We start from the raw sequence: 19,309 nt of genomic DNA, 5'->3' as shown, positions 1-19,309 counted from the left end.
GACACCGCCATCTAGCCCAAGACCAACGGGTACCAGCAGAAGGCAGCACTGAGCTAGAGTGCTCCCAGAATACCCAGACAGGTGAAGGGCTCAGGCAGATGGACAGCGTAAGAACCATCCACCCAGTCCTGCAACATGCATGCCTCCTTCCCCAAGCACAGCGGGTAGCAAGAATAACAAAGTCCTGTCGGGCAGTCTGTGCACCTAAATCCTCATACCACAAGCTAAGAGCTTTGTGGAAAACTGTGGAACGACTCCATTGGTCCAAGAATCTGGTTGCAGGCCTTGGGAAACGCAGCCAAAGATGGCCCTTGGGAAGAGAGCAGGTTGATGGCAGACACAACAATGCACTTTTGAGCTCCCATCTTTGTCCAATGCAAATTCAACACCCATCTCCTCTGAATGTGGGGACTGGGCTGTGTAAAGTGATAAAGTGTAGAGCCACAGTGGCAAACATAAATTAGATTTTTAAAGTGCAATAATGGCATCATAGACTCCCTAAAATTCAACTCTACAGTGAAATATAAATTAAATCTATTATATAAGTACCATTTTTGGTGAAGATTTCAGTTCAGGATTTTTTTGTTTTGCTTTTTTGAAAAGAACTCAGCAAAAACAATTTTAAAAGTAATAAAGACAGGAAGGAAGGCATGCTTGCAAGAGGCCTACAATCCCAGCACTTGGGAGACTGTGCCGAGAGTCCCCAGTGTGGAGCCACCCTGGGCCGTACGGCAATGGCCTGCAAGCTTCCAACAGTGCTATAATAAGCAGGTTACTGACTGGACAGCTATTAGTAGGTTTGGTGACAAGACACTGAAATCTGTCACTATGGCCCAAATAAACATTAATACATTTTGTTTGGTTGGTATTTTTGAGACAGGGTTTCTTTGTGTAGTTTTAGCTGTCCTGGAACTCACTCTGTAGACCAGGCTGGTCTTGAACTCAGAACTTTTAAATAGTTGTGCAAATAGGATTTTTGTAACTAGGCTCTCTGGGCATATTAGAGGCATGACTATAAAAAAATCCCTGAAGTGACTCCCTCATGACACTGAAGACCTACGGGGAGTGGGGAGGGTCAATCTCCCCCCACCCCACCCATGACCAGCCACTGGGAGAGCAGCTGTGTGAGCAACGACACTACCTGCAGTTTTTGTTTCCTATGAAGCTTTCTTAACTGTGCAAGGCGGCTGTCGCTAAAAGGGCACCCACTGGCCACTGCTGGCTCGGTTAGCCAACTCCACTACAAGATGGCAGCTGGTTGTAGCACATGCTGTAAGCAAGGGCCTTGCTGCTGCTGCTGTAAGTGCTGCAGATTAAACCTGGGACCTCTCTCTCCTGCATGCTAAGTGGGCCCTTCAGATTTTTAAGAAACACGGCCCACAATTGGCAGGCCCCTTGGCTCACTGCGAACTGACTTGGTGAAATCTCTAGAGCTGCTCCCTGCCGTCAGCATGAAAGCCATGAGTCCAGCACCCCACCTCAGACACGCCTCGGGTTATTAAAGCCGCATCTGTAAAGCCCCTGCTTCCCAGCACAAATGGGCTACAGCCAACCTTGCCTTTAAAAGGCAAAGTAACACAACTGCGTATCTGAGACTAAGTTAGGAGGAACCCTCATCTAAATGTGCAAAAGTTTTGTTTTTTGTTTTTTGTTTTTAATTTTATTTTAAATCTTGAAACAAGATCTAAGTCAATACATTCAATAAAAATAACTCATAAAAGGCATGTCTTCCTTATGTGGTACTCCCTCATTTAAGACTTAATTTATAAAATGTTAATAGCAATCTTCTAAAAGCAAAGGCCCCACAATGCTGGGCCTGTGACCTATGTAGACCTGCATTTGCCACATACAACATAACAGGTTGATGAGTCTGCTCACACAGCCTCTTCAACTACAGGTAGACTGGAGAAGTAGCCAAGACTACGCTTACCCACGTTTTTTTGGATGGACCCTGCATGGCGGCCATAGTTTGTGGACCCCTGAGGATAGCTATGACTGTGGCCAACTCAACATCAGAACCTTACTTAAAAACATGAGGAGTTTTTTTTTTTTTTTTTTTTTTTTTTAGGTAACTCCATTGTGCACAAACTTTATAGGCGGTAATGTGATTTCTAAACGTCAAAAGGTTGGAAACACCTGTTAGGGTTCCTGAAAACAAATATACAATAAAATGCCTAACCAGAAAAACCGGACGGCAGCGGTGACCCGGGGGGGGGGGGGTGCTGGAGGAGTGCGGAGGTAGCTCCTAATGCTTGTCAAAGAAACTAAAGGGGAAATGGGAATCTACTACTAATGACGTCTCAGGGAACCAAAAGAAATAGTAGTTTAAAGCCATCTTTACTGGACTAGCGAGAGGCCCTAGGATCCGCTCCCAGTGGATCCCGCTCACAAAACAGAGCTGACCTTGGCCCTTAAGGAGCAGACCCCAAGAGTATACTTTTTATGCTGGGTTTTGTTTGTTGGCCCGAGATAGTTAGGTTTGGATGAATACTTGTGACATTTGTTCCCATGACGTAGAAAACAACCCAAGGAATAACGTTGGTTTCTTTCCCCCGAGTTTTCAAGTAATTAGTTCAAGAAAGCTTACTTACAGCCGAGCCTCCTACATACGTGGCCTATGTTAAGTCTACTTTGCCCCTTCGGGGTTCAGGATTTCAAAGGGTTGCCTTTTTACCCCCCCTTGAACCAGATCTGTCCTTTAAATGCTGTTGAATCTATCACTCAGGTCTCTGCTTTGTTGGGTAGATAGAGAGAGGAAATCAGTAAGTTGTGTCCGAAGGCTGGGAACCGCCGGAAGGCTTCCCAGCTGTCCGCAAAGATGTTGTACTTGAGGAACACTCGGTGCTCCAAGCTGGTGGACAGGGTGACGTCCCTGCTCATGATGTAGATGCCGTCATTGTGCAGCGCACATGTCAAGTTCAGGCCCGACTTGGACGTGTTCTCCTTCAGGTAGAGCCACTGCCGAGTGACGGTGTTGTAGGACTGCACGGTGAGCATGTCCTCGCTCTGGCTGCTCCTGCGGTTGGGACCCAGTTCATGGAGACATCCACCCACGATGTAGATGGTGTCCTCCACGGACACCATCTGCTGCTTGCGGATGTGGACGTCACAGGTCTCAAACAGCGTCCAGAGGTCAGAAGAGGGGCAGTACTGCAGGATGTTCATGTTGCGATCTGAAACACACCAAGAGGCAGGCAGGTCACACATGCCGCCCGGGCAGTGGGGACGCGTCACCCTCCACACACACCACGTGGCCACGGGCAGTTGAAGCTCGGCCAGAAGGGCAGGGGACGGAGAAACTGTTTCGTGAAAGGACTGGAATGGGCCATCTGGGTTCCTCTACTGGGTCCCTCTCAGACACTCCCTTCTCAGGAGGCCCTCAGAGCCACAGAGCCAGAAGCCAGGCGTCGTGGTTCGTGCCCACAATCCCAGCACTAGGAAAACCTGCACAGGAGGACCATGAGTCTGAGGGCAGCTTTGACTTAAAGACAACTTGTGGGTGCTGTTTTAGATGGACGGCTACGGTGAGATGCTGCAGGCCTCAGAGCTGAGCCACGGCACCTCTGAGGGAAGAAGTAACCTCAGCAAGCCCCGGCTGCCTCGGGGCAGGCTCACGCCGCCGTAGTGAATGCTATGCTTTTATGGGTAGCTCAGGCCATCAGAACTCCAGTGGCCTATGCCGCTTTACACAAAATAGAAAACCCACGTTGTAAAACGCACTCCTTGGCAAAATGACAGTATGCCCACCTAGATATCCAGGTGAGCCCCACACAGGTGTGATACCTGGCCAGGCCTGCACAAACAGGATCCACAGCACTGACTGACACAGGGTTGCCTGCCTCAGGAGAAAGGGCTATACCACTCTTAGAATGCCTCATAGGGCTCTGCTCTCCACCACCGGCCTGCACAGCCAGACCACAGTGGCATCCGGCGGAGCCACAAGATCAGCACACAGCCTCACACCAGGCAGGCCTATCCTGTCAGCCTCAGACCCTCAAGGCCAGCTACAGGATGCCTGACTACACAAGACGGGGGTCTAGTCCCAGCAAGGCCTGTCCTCGAAAACCCTAAAAGCCAAGCCAAACGCCAACGTCAGCAAAGCAGGTTTCCCTGTTAGGAGACTCAGAAGTCTCAGCTCCTGTTGGCTACAGCAGCAGACTCACAGATCTGCTTCCCAACTGTAGCACAGAAGACCCGCCAAAGGCCCCCAAAGGCCCTGCCTCTTGCTGCCTGGTGGTCATGTGGCCAAAAGCCTCCTCTGTCTTTGTTTTTAACTAATACCTAATTGCTTTGAGGAAATGCATAGTCTCTCTCTCTCTTTTTGAAAACAAAATTGCCTGTCATTCCAGTTACTTGGCAGGCTGAGGTAGGAGGATTTCAAGTTGAAGCCTAGCCTGTGCTACAGAGTGAGCAACTTAAGTTGAGCTTCCACCTCGAAGTAAACGTGAAATGAAGGCCAAGAACCGAGAGCTCGCCAGTGTGCATGAGGCTCCCAACAGTGCAAAATACGAAAAACAGAAAATAACGCCGTGGGTTTCAAAATACAGGGCTTCCCTTTCCTCTTTCTAAACTCATTTTTAAAATCTGTTCTTCTCTGGGAAAGCATGAATAGTCTTAGCTACAGCAAGAAAAGGAAATTATTAGCAATCCCCCCAAAAATGAAGTTCACGTTTGTTATTGTTAAACGACAAAAAACTATCAGTGGAGAAAAAAACGGCTATGGGTGGGGGCCAGCCCATCACAAACATCCATAACGGACCCGCCCATAGCAACGGACCCTCCCACAGAAACGGACACGCCCACAGCAACGGACCCGCCCACAGCAACGGACCCTCCCACAGAAACGGACACGCCCACAGCAACAGACCCGCCCACAGCAACGAACTCACACAAAAGTAGACCCTCCCACAGCAATGGCACAACAGCAACAGACCCTCCCATAGCAACTGGCCTGTCTAAAGCAATGGTGGACCACACACCCACCGCCTCCCCCCACCCCACACACACACCTCACATGTGTGTAAAGAGCTTCACCGTCAGGCCTGGTATGATGGAGCTTATCTGTAATCGTAGCACTCAGAGGCTGAGGCAGGAGGATTGCACAGTTGGAGCCTTGGCTACATCATAAGACCTTGTCTCAGAAAGAGAGAAGGGGGTAGGTATAGACAGATGGACAAGCAAGCTCCAGAGCCAAATCTGGTTCCAAGCTAACAGGGCACGGCGAACCCAGGTCCTCAGTGGATGCTGGTCGCGGTGCCCTCTAGCTTTCTGCCCACTGGGAAACCACCTGTCTGGCCCTTGTGAAGGTCTGCTCCTATCTCTTCACAGACTCGATAACAAAGGTCACGCCAGGAGACAGACATGGAGGCCTGGTTAATCTACCAAGGATGCCTGGACATTCTCCTCTTCCCACTAGCCTGCAGGTCTTCCTGGGTCTTCTACAAGCTACCCTCCGGCCACTACAAATCGGTCCACCTGGTAGGATCAATCCACTTAAAATGGGTTCCTCTGCCTTTTGGGGTCACTAGGATTTCCTACCAAATTTGTGGTTTGTTTTTGTTTTTTGTTTTGTTTTGTTTTGTTTTGTTTTTTTTGTATTTTGAAATGATGTCTTATTCTCTGGCCTGTATTCAGCTGACCTGGAACTCACTAGGTAACCCAGGATGGCTACCTGGGTTGTAGAAATCCTCCTTCCTCAGCCTCCCAAGCGATGAGATGATGGAGAAGGGGTTCTACACCTGACACCTCCATTTCTCCCCTGCCTGGCAAGAACCAGGTGCACACTTTTAAGCCCAGCAGAGGTGGGTGGGTCTTTATGAGTTCATGGCCAGTCTGAGCGATATAGTCAATTCCAGGGCAGCCAGGGCTACACAGTAGAGAAATCCTGTCTCAAACAAACAAACGAATGAAAAGTCACGAATCATTATTTAGTGAATTTCAAGTCTCTTTTAAGATTCCAACTCAAGTCCTAGTTTTTATTTCTTCTTGGTTGTTTTGTTGTTTGCCTTTCTCAGGACAATTAGGAAACCCTGTTTGAAACAGGAACTATCGGGAAGTGTTGGAAAAGTCAGACAAAGAAGGACTAGAGGACAGCAGTGTCCAACCCTCTCAGCTTAGAACACAAACACCCATCCAGCCCCTCCGCCTGACCGCCCATCCTGGTCTCTGGCACAGGGAATTCAGGACGGACATCATCCTGGGTGGCCCAAGTGAGGAAGGCACACTAGCGGTGGCTTGAGAAGCTCAAAACACACAAGAAGGATTTTCCAGGTCAAATCTACAGCCCATTTGCTCAGCCAAGGTCATGGAAAAGCCAGGAAATCTACCAGAAGAACAGTGCCATCAGTAGGACTTAGCAGCTCCTGCATGCAGGAGAAGCTGAGGGACACGGGTGTCATGTCAGCCATGTGCCTCATCTGCACCTGAGGCTCAGGCAGGAAGACTGAGCTACAGAGACCTATACCATGGAGCACGCCGGGGTAAGACCTTGCCTCAGAATACAAACCACATAACCTGAGAGAAAGGAGAAATGTCTGGGGGTAAACAACCTATCTAAATACACAGGCCACCTGCAGGGGGCAGAGAGAGACGACCCCCCCCACACACACACACAGGCAGGTCCACCTCCTGAACCTCAGCACCGACCAGAGAGACCTTATTTGAAAACAAATCTGTAGCCACGTAAGTAAACATATTAAACAGAGATGACCGTGGATTACAAACCCAACTGCTAGCATCCTTATCAGACACTCAGAGGAGCCACATGATGACAGGCCACAGTGCAGGGTGAAGCCACCGCACGGGGCTCTGAAGAGGTGAGGGACACTACAGCCTTCGACAAGCCCTAAGAGCTTTCTTACTCTCTTCTCCCAGAGACAGGGTCTACCATCTCCTACATTCACCTTGATCCCCCTGCCTCTGCCTCCCCAGTGCTAGGATTACAGGGGTGCACCATCACACCCAGTCCTGGGCCACCCATATACTGGTGTCTGTCATTTACAAAGTTCCATGTGGTCACGGGCAGGCCCAGAGTCAGCCAAAGCTGGAAAGCTGCCTGCCCCATCCCACCACGAAGGACTGTGCCCTTGCCACTGCGCACCAAACACACCAGCAAATCCACGACTGGACCACGACACCAGCCAACTCCAGGGTCCACCGGGGACTCCTCTCCTTTGGCTCTGGGCTCTGCGGGTCAGATGCACCCAACACAGAAGTAAATCCCCTTGGCCAAGAGACCACCTGGTGGCAGCCGCCTGGAAGAGGGGTGAAGCTCTTCCCTGGCCCCAGCATCACCCCCTGTCATGCAGCCATGATCGGGGCGGTGTGACCTCGACCATGCACAGCAGCACTAACCCCGGGGATAGTCTTAGTTCCACACCGCTCCAATAAAATGCCCACCGCAATTTCGCACCCAAGGACAAGAACGCCGCACAGGCACTACCAGCTGGTCTAGAGGGTTCTCTTGTGTTCACGTCCTTCCTTCCACCCCATGGGACATAGGAACACCGCCCCCCCCCCCGTGGGCTTCAGGGTCTCTCTCTCCCCCTCTGGTAAAGCAAAGGCTTAACTCGGGTCTGGCATAGCACTGGTGGGTGGGCCCAACTCTGGGAGGGAAGGAGACCTAGTTTATGCTTCTCTCCCAAGCAAAGCTGTGACCCAAACCTCTAACATGGTCAGGTTCCAGGTACTGACCACAGGAACCTGACAGGGCTGGGTTTCTAGAAGCACAAAGAACATTCATAATCCCTCATAATTCCCCTCTGCTGTGTGAGCCGGGAGGTCGTCGAAGGTCCTAGCTGTCATCGGGACCAGCTTCCTCAAGAACGGGAGTATATAGCATTTGGTGCATAAACAAAACTCACACTCAAGACGCACAGCTCCTTCTGGCCAGTCTTGCCCTGCCCAGGCCACTGCAGCTTATGCCAAAGCAGCCGACCCTCACTCACCGCGGGTGGTATAGCCGCCAATGACGTAGATCTTCCCCTTGCACTCACAGGCGGAGAACTCAGCCAGAGGGCTTGGCAGAGGAGCCACAAAATTCCATGCATCCTGCTCAGGGTTGTAGCATTCCACGTTAGACACAGCCTGCCCGCCGATGGCATAGAGCTTCGAGCCGACAGCCACGAGTTTGAAGTTAGAGCTGAAAGAAAGACGCAGGCCCACAAGGTCAGTTCCAGCCAGGATGTGGGGAGAGGATGCTCTCCAGCCAAAGGTGGGACACCCTGCTGCCTGACAGGCGGGGCCCACAGTGACAAGGACCAGTCCTGCTGGAGGGGCTGCTGCCAGGAACCAGGGTACCTGCTACACACTAAACTCAGCTTCCCTCGCCAGAAGATGCCGTGCCTGGATCCAGCCAGCAGCTAGGCCCAAATGTGTGAACCGCACATTGCATCTGTACTGGACAGGTACTGACATCTCCCCTTAGATTACACGGCGAAGGACTGTCTACAGAGCACATTCACTGATTAGATCTCGCATGAAGTCCAGAGAAAACTTCAAGGACAGGAAGATGTCCGAGTGCTGTGCAGCCCATGGCATTTTACAGACGAATCTGGAACCAATCCCCAGCCATACTCATCTTTGGCCCTCTGTGTCGGAGTTTCGGCCTATCGTGGCAGGAACAGCATGAAGAACAGGTCACAGTGGCAGGCCATGAGGCTGTCACCACAGCAGAGCCAGCAGCTAGGTGTTCCACAACCTCACCAAACAGCCACCACCAGTTGGCGGAAGGAATACCCAAGACTAGTCTGGAGGTTGGGGAGGGGCAGGAAGCACTGGAGGGGACAAGGAAAGTCACAACCCACAGATGCTATAACATGACGTCCCAAGGGCACACACAGGAGAGAAGGTGTGGGCTGCAGCGAGGACTCGGTGGTAAGAGCTCTGGCTCAGTTCAGTTCGCAGCACCCACACGGCAGCTCACAACCTCTTGTGACTCCAGCTCCCGGGGATCTGACGCCCTCTTTGGCCTCCTTGGGCACCAGCACGCATGTGGCAAACAGACATACAGACATACATTTAAATATTTTACAAATAAGTCTTTAAAAGAGTGCTACCGGGCGGTGGTGGCGCACGCCTTTAATCCCAGCACTTGGCAGGCAGAGGCAGGTGGATCTCTGTGAGTTCAAGGCCAGCCTGGTCTACAGCTTTAGGACAGCCAGGACTGTTACACAGAGAAACCCTGTCTCAAAAAACAAATGTGTGTGTGTGTGTGTGAGAGAGACAGACAGACAGACAGAGACAGAGCACAGACTCACCCCTAGGCTTTCACCTCACAGAATGGCTAGTTCATTTTTCCTCAGAGAGGAGGTTCCATCCAGGTACAACACAGGCATTAGCAGGTGGCCACCAACACGGACCCACCCACTCACCAGAAGGTAGTTCATATACTCAGTTGCTATATATAAATGGAGAGGGCTTCAGACACTAAGTAAGACAAAGTTAGTTTGTTCTGAGGGAGGCTCCACCTCTCCGCAGAGACAACAGGCAGTGAGCTACAGCGCAAAGGCTGGGCAGCCCGTCCATTTCAAGTAGGCATCCAACATGGGGGCATCTCACCCCAGAGGCTAAACACGCAAGCAAGAGACGCTCTCGGCTCAACCTCGAGGTTTTCTGCTGCGTGAAATGAGGGTGCTGGGCACAGCACCAACAGGGATTACTCCAGAAAGAACTACCCTGGAGAAGAGATAGGACAGTCGCTACAAAGGCAGGGGGCCAGCAGAGACTGTGGGGGGGGGGGGACCAGGACACACAGCAAGGCAGATCTTACACCAGCAAGCCATGAAGAAGGCTCAGTGCTCCACAGGTGCCTGGGTGCACAGGAACTGCTTTCATTTCGTTTTCCAAGCGAGAAGGCGAACCCAGGGTTCTGCACCCACAGCCTCAGGGCCATTAAACCCAGCCAGCCATGCAGATAGACTTCGCCCTGGTGGCAGCTCCTGGGGGGTCCCCGATTCATGCTGCTTGCTTTCCCACTGCCAACGGCCCTTAACGTCCAACCATGATGCCCACTCTGGGTGCAGATCTGGTGAACCAGAGGAAATAACATTCGTAAACATGCACTAAATCCTGACCGGCTCAGGTTGGTTTCCCTTCCCGAAGGAACACAGATACAGTGCGTGCGATTCATCCTGCACGGTCATCTGTCTTCAGCAAACAGGTGAGGGGCTTTTTTTTTTCTTCCCTGAGACCAATCAGACAGTCAGCTAAGTAAACAACTCCGTCCCTCCAAACCCCATACGTGCAAGCTCTGGTCAAGAGAAACGTTTATTAATGTTGGGTTTGCTTGCAGAGAGGCTGGCTGCCTGAAAACAAACTGATTGCTAAATTTAGAGGTTCACTACTGAGGGCTCCAACTCCAGCCTTGCACAGGGGTCTGAAGCTCACTGCTGTCCAGCTGTGCGACCCGGGACACTGACCCAAGCTCGATAGATATGTGCCTCAGTTTCCTCCTCTCTGAAGCAGAGTCAAGCACTGAGTCTGCTCTGGGGGTTAGGGAGGGTGATTTTTCCTCATTTCCTCCTGTCTTACGCCTTGGGTTTTTTGTTTGCTTTTTAAGATTTTCTTATTTTTGATTGCACACTAATGAGGGGGTGTGTATGAGTGCAGGTGAATGTGGGTGTCCCCGGTGACTATGAGCCACCTAAAGTGGGTGCTCGGAGCTGAGCTCAGGTCCTCTGGGAAAACTTGCAGGGGTAGGTTCTCTCCTTCAGCCACAGGCATCCCAGGGATGGACTCAGCTATCAGGCTCAGCAGCCTCTGTACCCACCGAGCCCTCTCTTCAGCCCTGAGCCCCAGTTTCCTAGCTCCAGGAGGGCTGGTGTCTTACAGCCCAGATGCCCTCCAGAACTCTGCATGTTGTGTTCCTTCTAAAAAAAAAAAAACCCTTAGCACCTCATTTCCAACTTGTGAAAGCAGCCCCCACTCATCAGCTCAGGAGTGTGACTGTGCATGTGAGCCACCCATCACTCCATAATAACCTTTTCTCCCTTCGCATTGACCCCAGCACACTGTGATTGACACACACACACATACATATATACACACTTACTGTATCGTATATATATATATAAACACTGTGATCATATAGCCTGATGACTATAGAGAGCATGGCTCAGCATACTTGAGGCCCTGGGTTCCATTTCCAAAGCAGAGATGAGCTTGGGGGGTGGAGGGAGGGAGAGGTCTGTGATTCCATAGATTCCACAGGGTGCCTTTACAAGTTCAAAGCCAGCCTGGGCTACACAGTGAGAGGCCAAGCTGAGCTATTACAGCAAGATCCAAACTCAAACATGCACTTCAAACCTAAGTGATGAGGACTTTGCTACGGCCGGGCCACCGACCAAGAGGCATGGAAACCATGAGGAGGCCGATAGCCCAGATGGAGCCTAGCCCTGGGACGGTGTGAAAAGGAGCTAAACTCGCTGGGGTCTCACAGAGCTGCTGTGGCTGATGACAGAGTGAGCATTAACCCCTGACCCACAAAGAGTTCCGGAAACAAAAACACCACCATGTCTTGCTACAGACAATTCTGTTACTGTGGCTACACTCCGCCCCGGCCTGGACAGTGTGCAGGGCCCATCCAGTCCCTCTGTAGTGACCTCCGCCGGGGACCGGGATGAGACGAAGCTGGAAAACAGAAGTGCTCATTGTGGCCTCAACCACCTGTGGGAAAGCAAAATTCAAAAAGCAGTTTCAACTGTTGGCCAGAGCTCGGCTGCAGAGGTTAACAGGCCTGCCAATTTCTCCCCTTCCCTGGTGTCAGGCCCACAGCCGTGTGGGCGCCACAGCTGAGCACAAAGCCTCCCAAGGGTCCCCAGTCTGACTGACTGTCATCCGTAGGGCCTCCCTGGCCTTGCTACATTCACACACAAGCAGGACTCTCCCTCCCCGCTCCACAACAGAAGTCGGGGCTGAGGAAGAGCCTAGAAACAATCTTGGAAATTTAAAGACATTTCCAAAGTGCTGCTGCAGTCAGTGGCCAGCTCCTAATTAAGGTGGGGAGGGAAAGCAATTTTGTGGTCATACAAGCTTTTACATGTCAAGAGTCAAATGTGTGTTCAGACAATGAACCGGCGGCACGTTACGCATCTGAAAAAGGCCTTCAAAGAAAATGCTGGAACTTGTACAGTCATTTTCTTTTTAAAAAAATTACCTTTGTGTGTGTGTGTGAACATGTACACGGGCCACAGCACACACGGGAAGGTCAAAGGACAGCCTGTAGGGATCAGTCCTCTCCTACCATGTGGATTCCAGGACTCGAACTCCACTCATCAAGCTTGCCGCCACCAGCTGCCTTTAGCCGACTGAGATCCATCCATCTCACTGGCCAGCACGGTCATTTTCAAGCCTATAACTTTACACTAGACCTTGATAAGAAATCTCAAAGATTCACATCGAGACACACAAAGGCAAAATTGAATGACAGGAGGCGGTACCAATGAGTACGCCCGCTCTCTCAGTTCCACGTACAGGAGGTAAGAGCAGCCACACACAGCAGATGCGGCTGATATAACGGCTTCCTACTAGAGGCCACTGGAGCCCAGAGCCTGTGAGTCAGGGCCCGCATGGCATGGCCAGCACCACACTGCTTGCCCTGCCACGCTTCTGTTAGTGGTGATTCGCTTGTTCTCAAGACAGAATAAATGCAGACGTTTAAAACCGGGGTTACCTCAAGTCTGGCCACCCTGGCCCCTCGCTTCCGCCAGGGAATAGCCAGTGCGGTCCTGGGTGCGGGGGCCATCGGTGACACACTGACACCAGGTCCCCCACAACCCCCACTCCCTCCTGCACTCTGATATCACTGGCCCTGCCACTTCAGGACTCCAGATTTGAATCCTACAAAAACACCCAGTGTGCAGGTTCATCTCTAACCGCAGCACCGGTATGATGAAGCAATACAAGGCTTTCCTCACAGAGTTCAAGGCCCACTTGGATACACCAGACCCTGTCTCAAAAAAATTAATAAAATAGCCGGTCGGCGGTGGTTCACACCTTTCATCCCAGCACTCGGGAGGCAGAGGCAGGGGGATCTCTTCAAGTTCAGGGATAGCCTGGTCTACGAACCTACACAGAGAAACTCTGCCTCAAAAAATAATAATAATAATGTAACAAAGAAAACCAAATCAAAAATTATATCCATAGATAGGCATCTGTGAACACAAAAATTTTCTGTGGGATGTTTCTACCCCACTGACACTCCTGAGACTATCAATAAAGTTTGCTTTGAACCAGAGGGCGGAGCTAGCTACTAGCTGACCAGAGTCAGCCATAGAGGTTTTGGAGGACCCAGGACATATAGAGAGAGACAGGAAGTAGTAGGGAGGGGCTTAGAAAGATTCTCAGCCAGTTGGGATCAAAGAGGGAGAGAGGAGATCACGTCTCTGATCAATCAGGTTTTAACCCCATATCTGACTCCTGAGTTCTTATTAATAATAGGATAATTTAGATAATTGTTACAAAAAGTCATATACAATAACCGTTAATTAGAAGAAACATTAAGCATCCCAATAACTTTAGAATAAAAACATATGGATATACATCCCACCCACTCACTAGGGAACATACACACAACTCCCAAACGATAGTGTCTGGCCTATTATCTATAGGAGCGTAAGCATCCATGTGTTTATAACACCTAACTATGACATGCACACTGTTGTGGTTTGGGTACCTAGTGTCCCTAAAGGCTCATGTGTGGATGGGTTGGGCTCCTTGCATTGCTCGAAGGTAGATTTAGAGAGGGTTGAGTCGGGAGGGTTCTGACCTCATCGGTGCATTAGCTCAGGGATGAAATCATGTGACATTGTGACTGGAACCTGATGGAAACCAGGCAGTGGGGGCCTCCCTGGAAGAAGTAGGTCGCTGGGTTGGGGGAGGGGTGGTATCTCTGAGAGATACTTTTCTCCTGTGCAATGAGCTGAGCCACTCTGTTCCACTACGTGTTCTTGGCCCCAAATAATACCCCTCCCCACACACCTGCCCTCCCTTGTTGTCTCAGCCGGTCACCAAATGAAATAATCAAGGGACATGTGGCCATGGTCAATACTGTCAGCTTGACAGGATCCAGAACTACAGAGACAAGGTCTGGGCAGTCTGTGAAGAATGTTCTAGATTAGAATAACTGAGAAGGGAAGACTCTTCCAGGTCTGGGATCCAGACCATAAAAAGGAGAAAGCAAGCTAACACTGGCATCCATCCCTCGCTGCTCCCTGACGGCTTCCTCCGGCTCTCGTCACCACGCCTCCTCCACCCTCCAACCATGCGCCAAAAGAAACCCTCCCTTGCTGGAGCTGCCTCAGGTGCCTGGCACAGCCTGGAGGAAGACGAACTCCAGGTACAGCCCCCCCCACCCCCACCCCCCACCCCCCCACCCCCCCCCACCCCGTGAGGCAGGAGCAGGAACACAACTTGACCATGTCTAAAGAGCGCAGAAAGAACATGGGAGGCAAACGACCGAGGATCTCAGGCTAGACCGGTGAGGAGGCAGGCCTGTGGAGCTAAGGTCACCATACCAGACCAAGGGGATGGGGCTGGAGATAATGGGGAAGAGGTTAGACAGAACGGAGAACCTTCCACCTACTCTCAGAGCACCACCTTCGCTGGTTCAGTCAACTCCTAAAAACCGTTTTAAAATAACACTTTTGATATTGTTTTCTGAAAGGGTCTCTGTAGCTCAAGCTAGAGTACAGAGATCTTCCTGCCTCAGACTCCTACGTCCTGTGGTTACAGGCAGGAGCTAACTGATGATGTAAATATCATAGTGCAGGAGGTTGGATGAAACCCCCCAGCCCCTAGTAGAGCCTCTGGAAGGGAGAGGGAGTGATGCATTCATCTCTTTATTTGGTGCCTGTGTGTGTGTGTGAGTGTGTGTGTGCCTGTGTGTGTGTGTGCCTGTGCATGTATGTGTGTGCCTGTGTGTGTGCATGTGCGTGTGTGTGAGTGTGTGTGTGCCTGTGTGTGTGCCTGTGTGTGTGTGTGTGCATGTGAGTATGTGTGTGCCTGTGTGTGTGTGTGTGCATGTGAGTATGTGTGTGCCTGTGTGTGTGCATGTGCGTGTGTGTGCCTGTATGTGTGCATGTGAGTGTGTGTGTGTGTGCACGTTGTGCATGTGGGTGCTTGTTAGCTCCAGATGCCCTGGAGAAGCAGCTTCAGGTTACGGCACCCAGGTTGGGTACTGGGAACTGAACACCAGTCTTACGAAAGAGCACTAAGTGTTCTTAAACTCTGAGCCATCAGGCCAAGGTATGTTCCTGCAAATAACCTTTGTCTGCAATGGACCAGGCAGTTCCAGTTCAGATTTCTTCCTTCCAGTTTCCAGTCATTTCAAGACAGAGGTCACAGGGCACTTGGGTGGCAGCACATGGCCCCGCAGAGAAGGCCTGTCCCGTCCTGGCTACTCTTCTCACCATTTCTGGGGGCGTGGTGATTGAAAGGAGGCCTCGTGAGCGCTGGCCTGGAACTCACCTGCAACCTAGAGAGGCCTTTAGCTTGGGACCTGCCCACTTCAGCCGTCTAAGCAGCTGGGCAGAAAGTGTGTAACACAAGACACAAGTTCTGGGGCAACCTGGGCCCCTACGTCTGCCTTTCCTCCTCCAAGCCAGCGATGGTCAAGGTAAGAGGGCTCCACAGGAAGGGAAAGGCCAGTGAGGGGAAGGAATGTCCTCAGGTTCACAGTCAACCAATACGAACACGCACGTACAGGCTGGTTTTTGCCATTCCCTGGACGGTAGTCTGACAACACTGACATGTAGGTATATTGCATTTGAAGTTATAACGAACATAGAGATTATTTATTGTAGAAAGACAGATGGGTAGTGCACACCTTTAATCCCAGCGCTCCGAAGGCTAGAAGGCAGGAGGATCACTTGAGCCTAGCAAGCCCAAGAGTTCAAGACCAGCCTGAGGAAGGAACACACCAAGATAAAGGAAGGCCACTGAGCATGAGCAGGAGGGTGTACTAGGGTTTGTGCTACTGGCACAGCTGCAGGGTGCTCAGGCAGACAACACACTGGAGGACAGCCCGTTCTGTACCTGACCACTCCGGGCTCAAGTTTTGGGTCAAAGGTGGCTGCTGTCTAAGGAGGAAATAAACAAATGAAGGGAGAATGGAAGGGAAAAGGGAGTGAATCCCTATATGGCGCATATTAATGTCATCCTAAGGACAGCTGATTCCTACCCAAGTGCAGAAGGATGCAAAGTCACTAACAGCAACAACAAAAGTTCCCGAAGCCGGTGTTAGTTACTGCCCAAGCGGCATTATAATTTGGATCAGACCAGGAAAGAAAAGACGGGGGGGGGTGGGGGGGATAAGACCAGCATTTATCCTTTGTAATATCCTCTGCGAGCACACGGAGCAGAGACGCCAGTTCTAAGGCCCGTACCTGGAAGCAGGTCACTGGGCTAGCTGACTTCCCCCTGGCAAGCCCTGGGCTCCCTGGGAACTCGGCCTGCCCGGGCAATGAATGAAGGGCGCAGGCCGGACTCTTACCGTTTCTGGTTCATGGAGGCCACCTGCAGCCACTCGTTGGTGGTGGGGTTGTAGGAGTGTGCGGCCGAGATCTCCTGGCTGGTGATCCTGTACCCGCCCACGATGAAGAGGTAGTTGTCCAAGATGGCTGAGCCGTAGCCCCTGACGTTCACCAGGTCGGGGGGCAGGTTGTTGGCCAGCGGGAACCAGCGTTCAGTGGTCTCCTCGTACCTAAGCATGGACGGGGGTTCCCCCTGATACGGGTGCGGGGCCAGGGGTCCCCCGAGGAAGTCCCCCAGGGCCACCAGAACCGGGGTCCCGCGCATGCGGGCCTCCCTCAGCCTCTGCTTCAGGCTGCCGTCCCCGGGAGCCTGCGGCGGCGACAGCAGCAGCGGGAACTGCGGTTGGCACAGCACCTGGTGAAAACGCAGCGCCATGAAGCGCATGCAGGCCTCCTGCAGGTCGGGCAGCCCGTACACCTGAGCCAGGCGGTACAGCTCCAAGCAGTTGCCCAGACGCACATGCGACAGCAGCAGGCGCAGCAGCGCCGTGACCTGCAGGAAGGACGCGGCCTCCACCAGCTCGGCCAGCACCTCGTCCTCGCCCAGGCCCCAGCCCTCGCGCGCGCCGCCCGCGTTGATGAAGTCCAGCACCAGGCGCAGGCCCGGCGCGCTCAGGCCGCGGAGCTGCTGCACCTCCGGGCCCGCCTCGGGCCGCACGGCCTCGCGCATGCCGGAGCGGTAGAGCGCGCGGAAGTAGTCGCTCTGCTCGATCAGCTTGCTCTTGCTCACCGGGTAGCAGCGGCCTTCCAGGCGGATCTGTACCACCTCCTCGGCGGCGGACATGGCTGGGCCGCTGCGCCCGCTGCCCCGCCGCGCAGGCTCCTCCCCCGGGCTCGCACCCTCCGCCGAGCCGGGCCTGCGCCCGAGCTTCCTTCCGCCGCCGCGGGCCCCGGGCTCGGCCCCGCCGGCACGTCATGCGCCCTCCGAGTAGATGGCCTCTCTGTGTCTTTTATCGACGTGTCCGTGTGGGTGCGTGCGCGTGAGCTCAGGTGTCAGGAGGCCAAAGGCGGCAGCTGACCCTGCAGCCCGAGGTACTGGCGGTTGTGAGCCGCCCTACGCGGGAACCGAACTCCCGACCTCCGCGGCAGCAGTGTGCACACTTAAGCACTGTGTGCTCCTCCACTGCGGTCGTTAAACTTTTTGTAAGTAAGTGATTAGGAAACAAAGAAACCACCGCTCCGAGTCGCGGTGCCCTCTCCCCACAGCACAAGCCATTGCACGCGTTCCCTGCCGCCTCTCAGCCGCCCCTGCTTGAGTTCTCTGGGACCGGTCAGCACCGCTAGGTTTGGACTGCGACCCGCTTGGTGGTTCAAGAGGACGCTGAAGGATTACTGGAGCTAGGGAGCTTTAGAAGAGTTAACTCCATGGACAAGGCAGGCAGGCAGACGGACAGACAGAAAGACAATGGCATAGCCGGGGCTCCAAGGAGAGTTCAGACCTCAGCTCCAGAGCCAGCGAGCAGGATCTCTGGAGAGAGCCAGAGGCCAAGTAAGCACAGGAAGGGACCGGGGCCGTACATGGAAGAGGACCCCAGGTGCATTAGGCCTGTCACCTCCGGGCAGAAGTCTGACCCTGCTATCTCGCTCTCACACCACCTACCCACCCACCCCCATCACCCCATCCGTAGCTATTAGGAGAGAACACCTTTCCCAGCAAAACTGTGAGGGGGGCCTTTCAGCCAAGGTATTCTCCAGAATGCAAGCAAGGGTAAGGAGCTAGGAAGCACAGAGAATATTCTAGCGAAGTCCAGCCTTGCTAGGGCGAAGAGGCGCGCACACGTGGACCTGGGACTTGGATTCTCTGAGAAACTTGGGATACTGCACGGTGTGATTGATTGACAGGCCTTGAATCGTTCCAGGATGGCTTCCCTCTCAGTGTTTGGGGTATGAGCAGGGTGCAGGTGAGGGGCCAAGGATTTAGCCCTCTCTATGGCGAGGCAAAGTGCCACATCAATCATTAGAGGTTAGGCTGGGGGCTGCTGGGAGGCATGACTTCAAAGGGGCTGGACCTGATCTGCCTGTGCCTGTGTTAGCAACCAGGCGGGATCCAGGGGGTCACCAGAAGGACAGGTGCTTAGTCTCCAGCTCTTTAGAACCTTTACCAATGGGAGCTTTTGTTTCCAGATCACAGATATGCTTCACCTGGTATCCTCTTGCCTTCTAAAGACAAACCAAAAAGCCAACCTTAGAGGCTGATTCTCATTAGAAAGGCAATTCAAGCAGGGTCATTTTACCACAGCCGGATCAGCTGGGACTGGATCCCGAGTGTTCCCAGACAGCACCGGGCACTGATCCCGCAAGGGTTTTGGCCCCAGACAGACAACACCATGACATTGTTAGAAACTGGAAAGGGGGTCTTTAAAAAAAATTCTGTAATTTTAGCAAGCTACACAGCGAGTGTTCTAGAAAGCTGGGTGTAAAGACAAACTTACAAGCTCCTTCCTTACGAAGTAGCTACACTATGATTTCAAGGCTTTGTGAATGTATCGCTTAATGTTATCTTATTGACCAGATGGAGTGGTCATTGATCAGCAAAGAGTGACAGCTTCTGCTCAAAGGCCTGCAGCTCTATAGCTCAGGCCCCTCACAGCCAGCCCTAGGGGACCCCACTGCTAAATGAATATGTTGTGAAATTACCTTCTAAATGCCGTGTTCGTCTGCACAGATCGGTGCTGCTCTCCGCGTTGGACAGACAACTCTCTCTTTAGTAGCAGCAGGGTGGGGACAGACAGCCAAAGTGTTTCAAAGAAGCGACTGAAGGTTCAGCCTCAAATTGAACA

General features: G+C 52.4%; 1 protein-coding gene across 1 annotated transcript; it reads right to left on the bottom strand.

Annotated features, from left to right (window-relative positions):
• Nucleotides 1-2,701: 2,701 nt before the first annotated feature.
• Nucleotides 2,702-17,469, bottom strand: Klhl42 (kelch like family member 42). Its single transcript, XM_051173388.1, has 3 exons — nucleotides 16,490-17,469; nucleotides 7,947-8,140; nucleotides 2,702-3,173 (listed from the first exon to the last, which is right to left on the bottom strand). The coding sequence occupies exons 1-3, from the start codon at nucleotides 17,311-17,313 to the stop codon at nucleotides 2,722-2,724; spliced, it is 1,470 nt and encodes a 489-aa protein (XP_051029345.1). The 5' UTR covers nucleotides 17,314-17,469; the 3' UTR covers nucleotides 2,702-2,721.
• Nucleotides 17,470-19,309: the final 1,840 nt, after the last annotated feature.

This window comes from Phodopus roborovskii, unplaced genomic scaffold (assembly GCF_943737965.1).
Source record: "Phodopus roborovskii unplaced genomic scaffold, PHOROB, whole genome shotgun sequence".
NCBI classification, from domain to species: domain Eukaryota; kingdom Metazoa; phylum Chordata; class Mammalia; order Rodentia; family Cricetidae; genus Phodopus; species Phodopus roborovskii.
Note: the sequence above shows the minus strand (reverse complement) of the source record. Positions and strands in the feature narration are given on the sequence as shown.

Excerpts from the sequence above, each read along its gene's own strand:
- Klhl42 (XM_051173388.1), bottom strand. The coding sequence starts at position 17,313 with ATGTCCGCCGCCGAGGAGGTGGTACAGATCCGCCTGGAAGGCCGCTGC. Across the intron at positions 8,141-16,489 it reads GCCTCCATGAACCAGAAACG|CTCTAACTTCAAACTCGTGG; the intron begins GTAAGAGTCCGG and ends TCTTTCTTTCAG. Across the intron at positions 3,174-7,946 it reads TGGCGGCTATACCACCCGCG|ATCGCAACATGAACATCCTG; the intron begins GTGAGTGAGGGT and ends GGTGTGTTTCAG.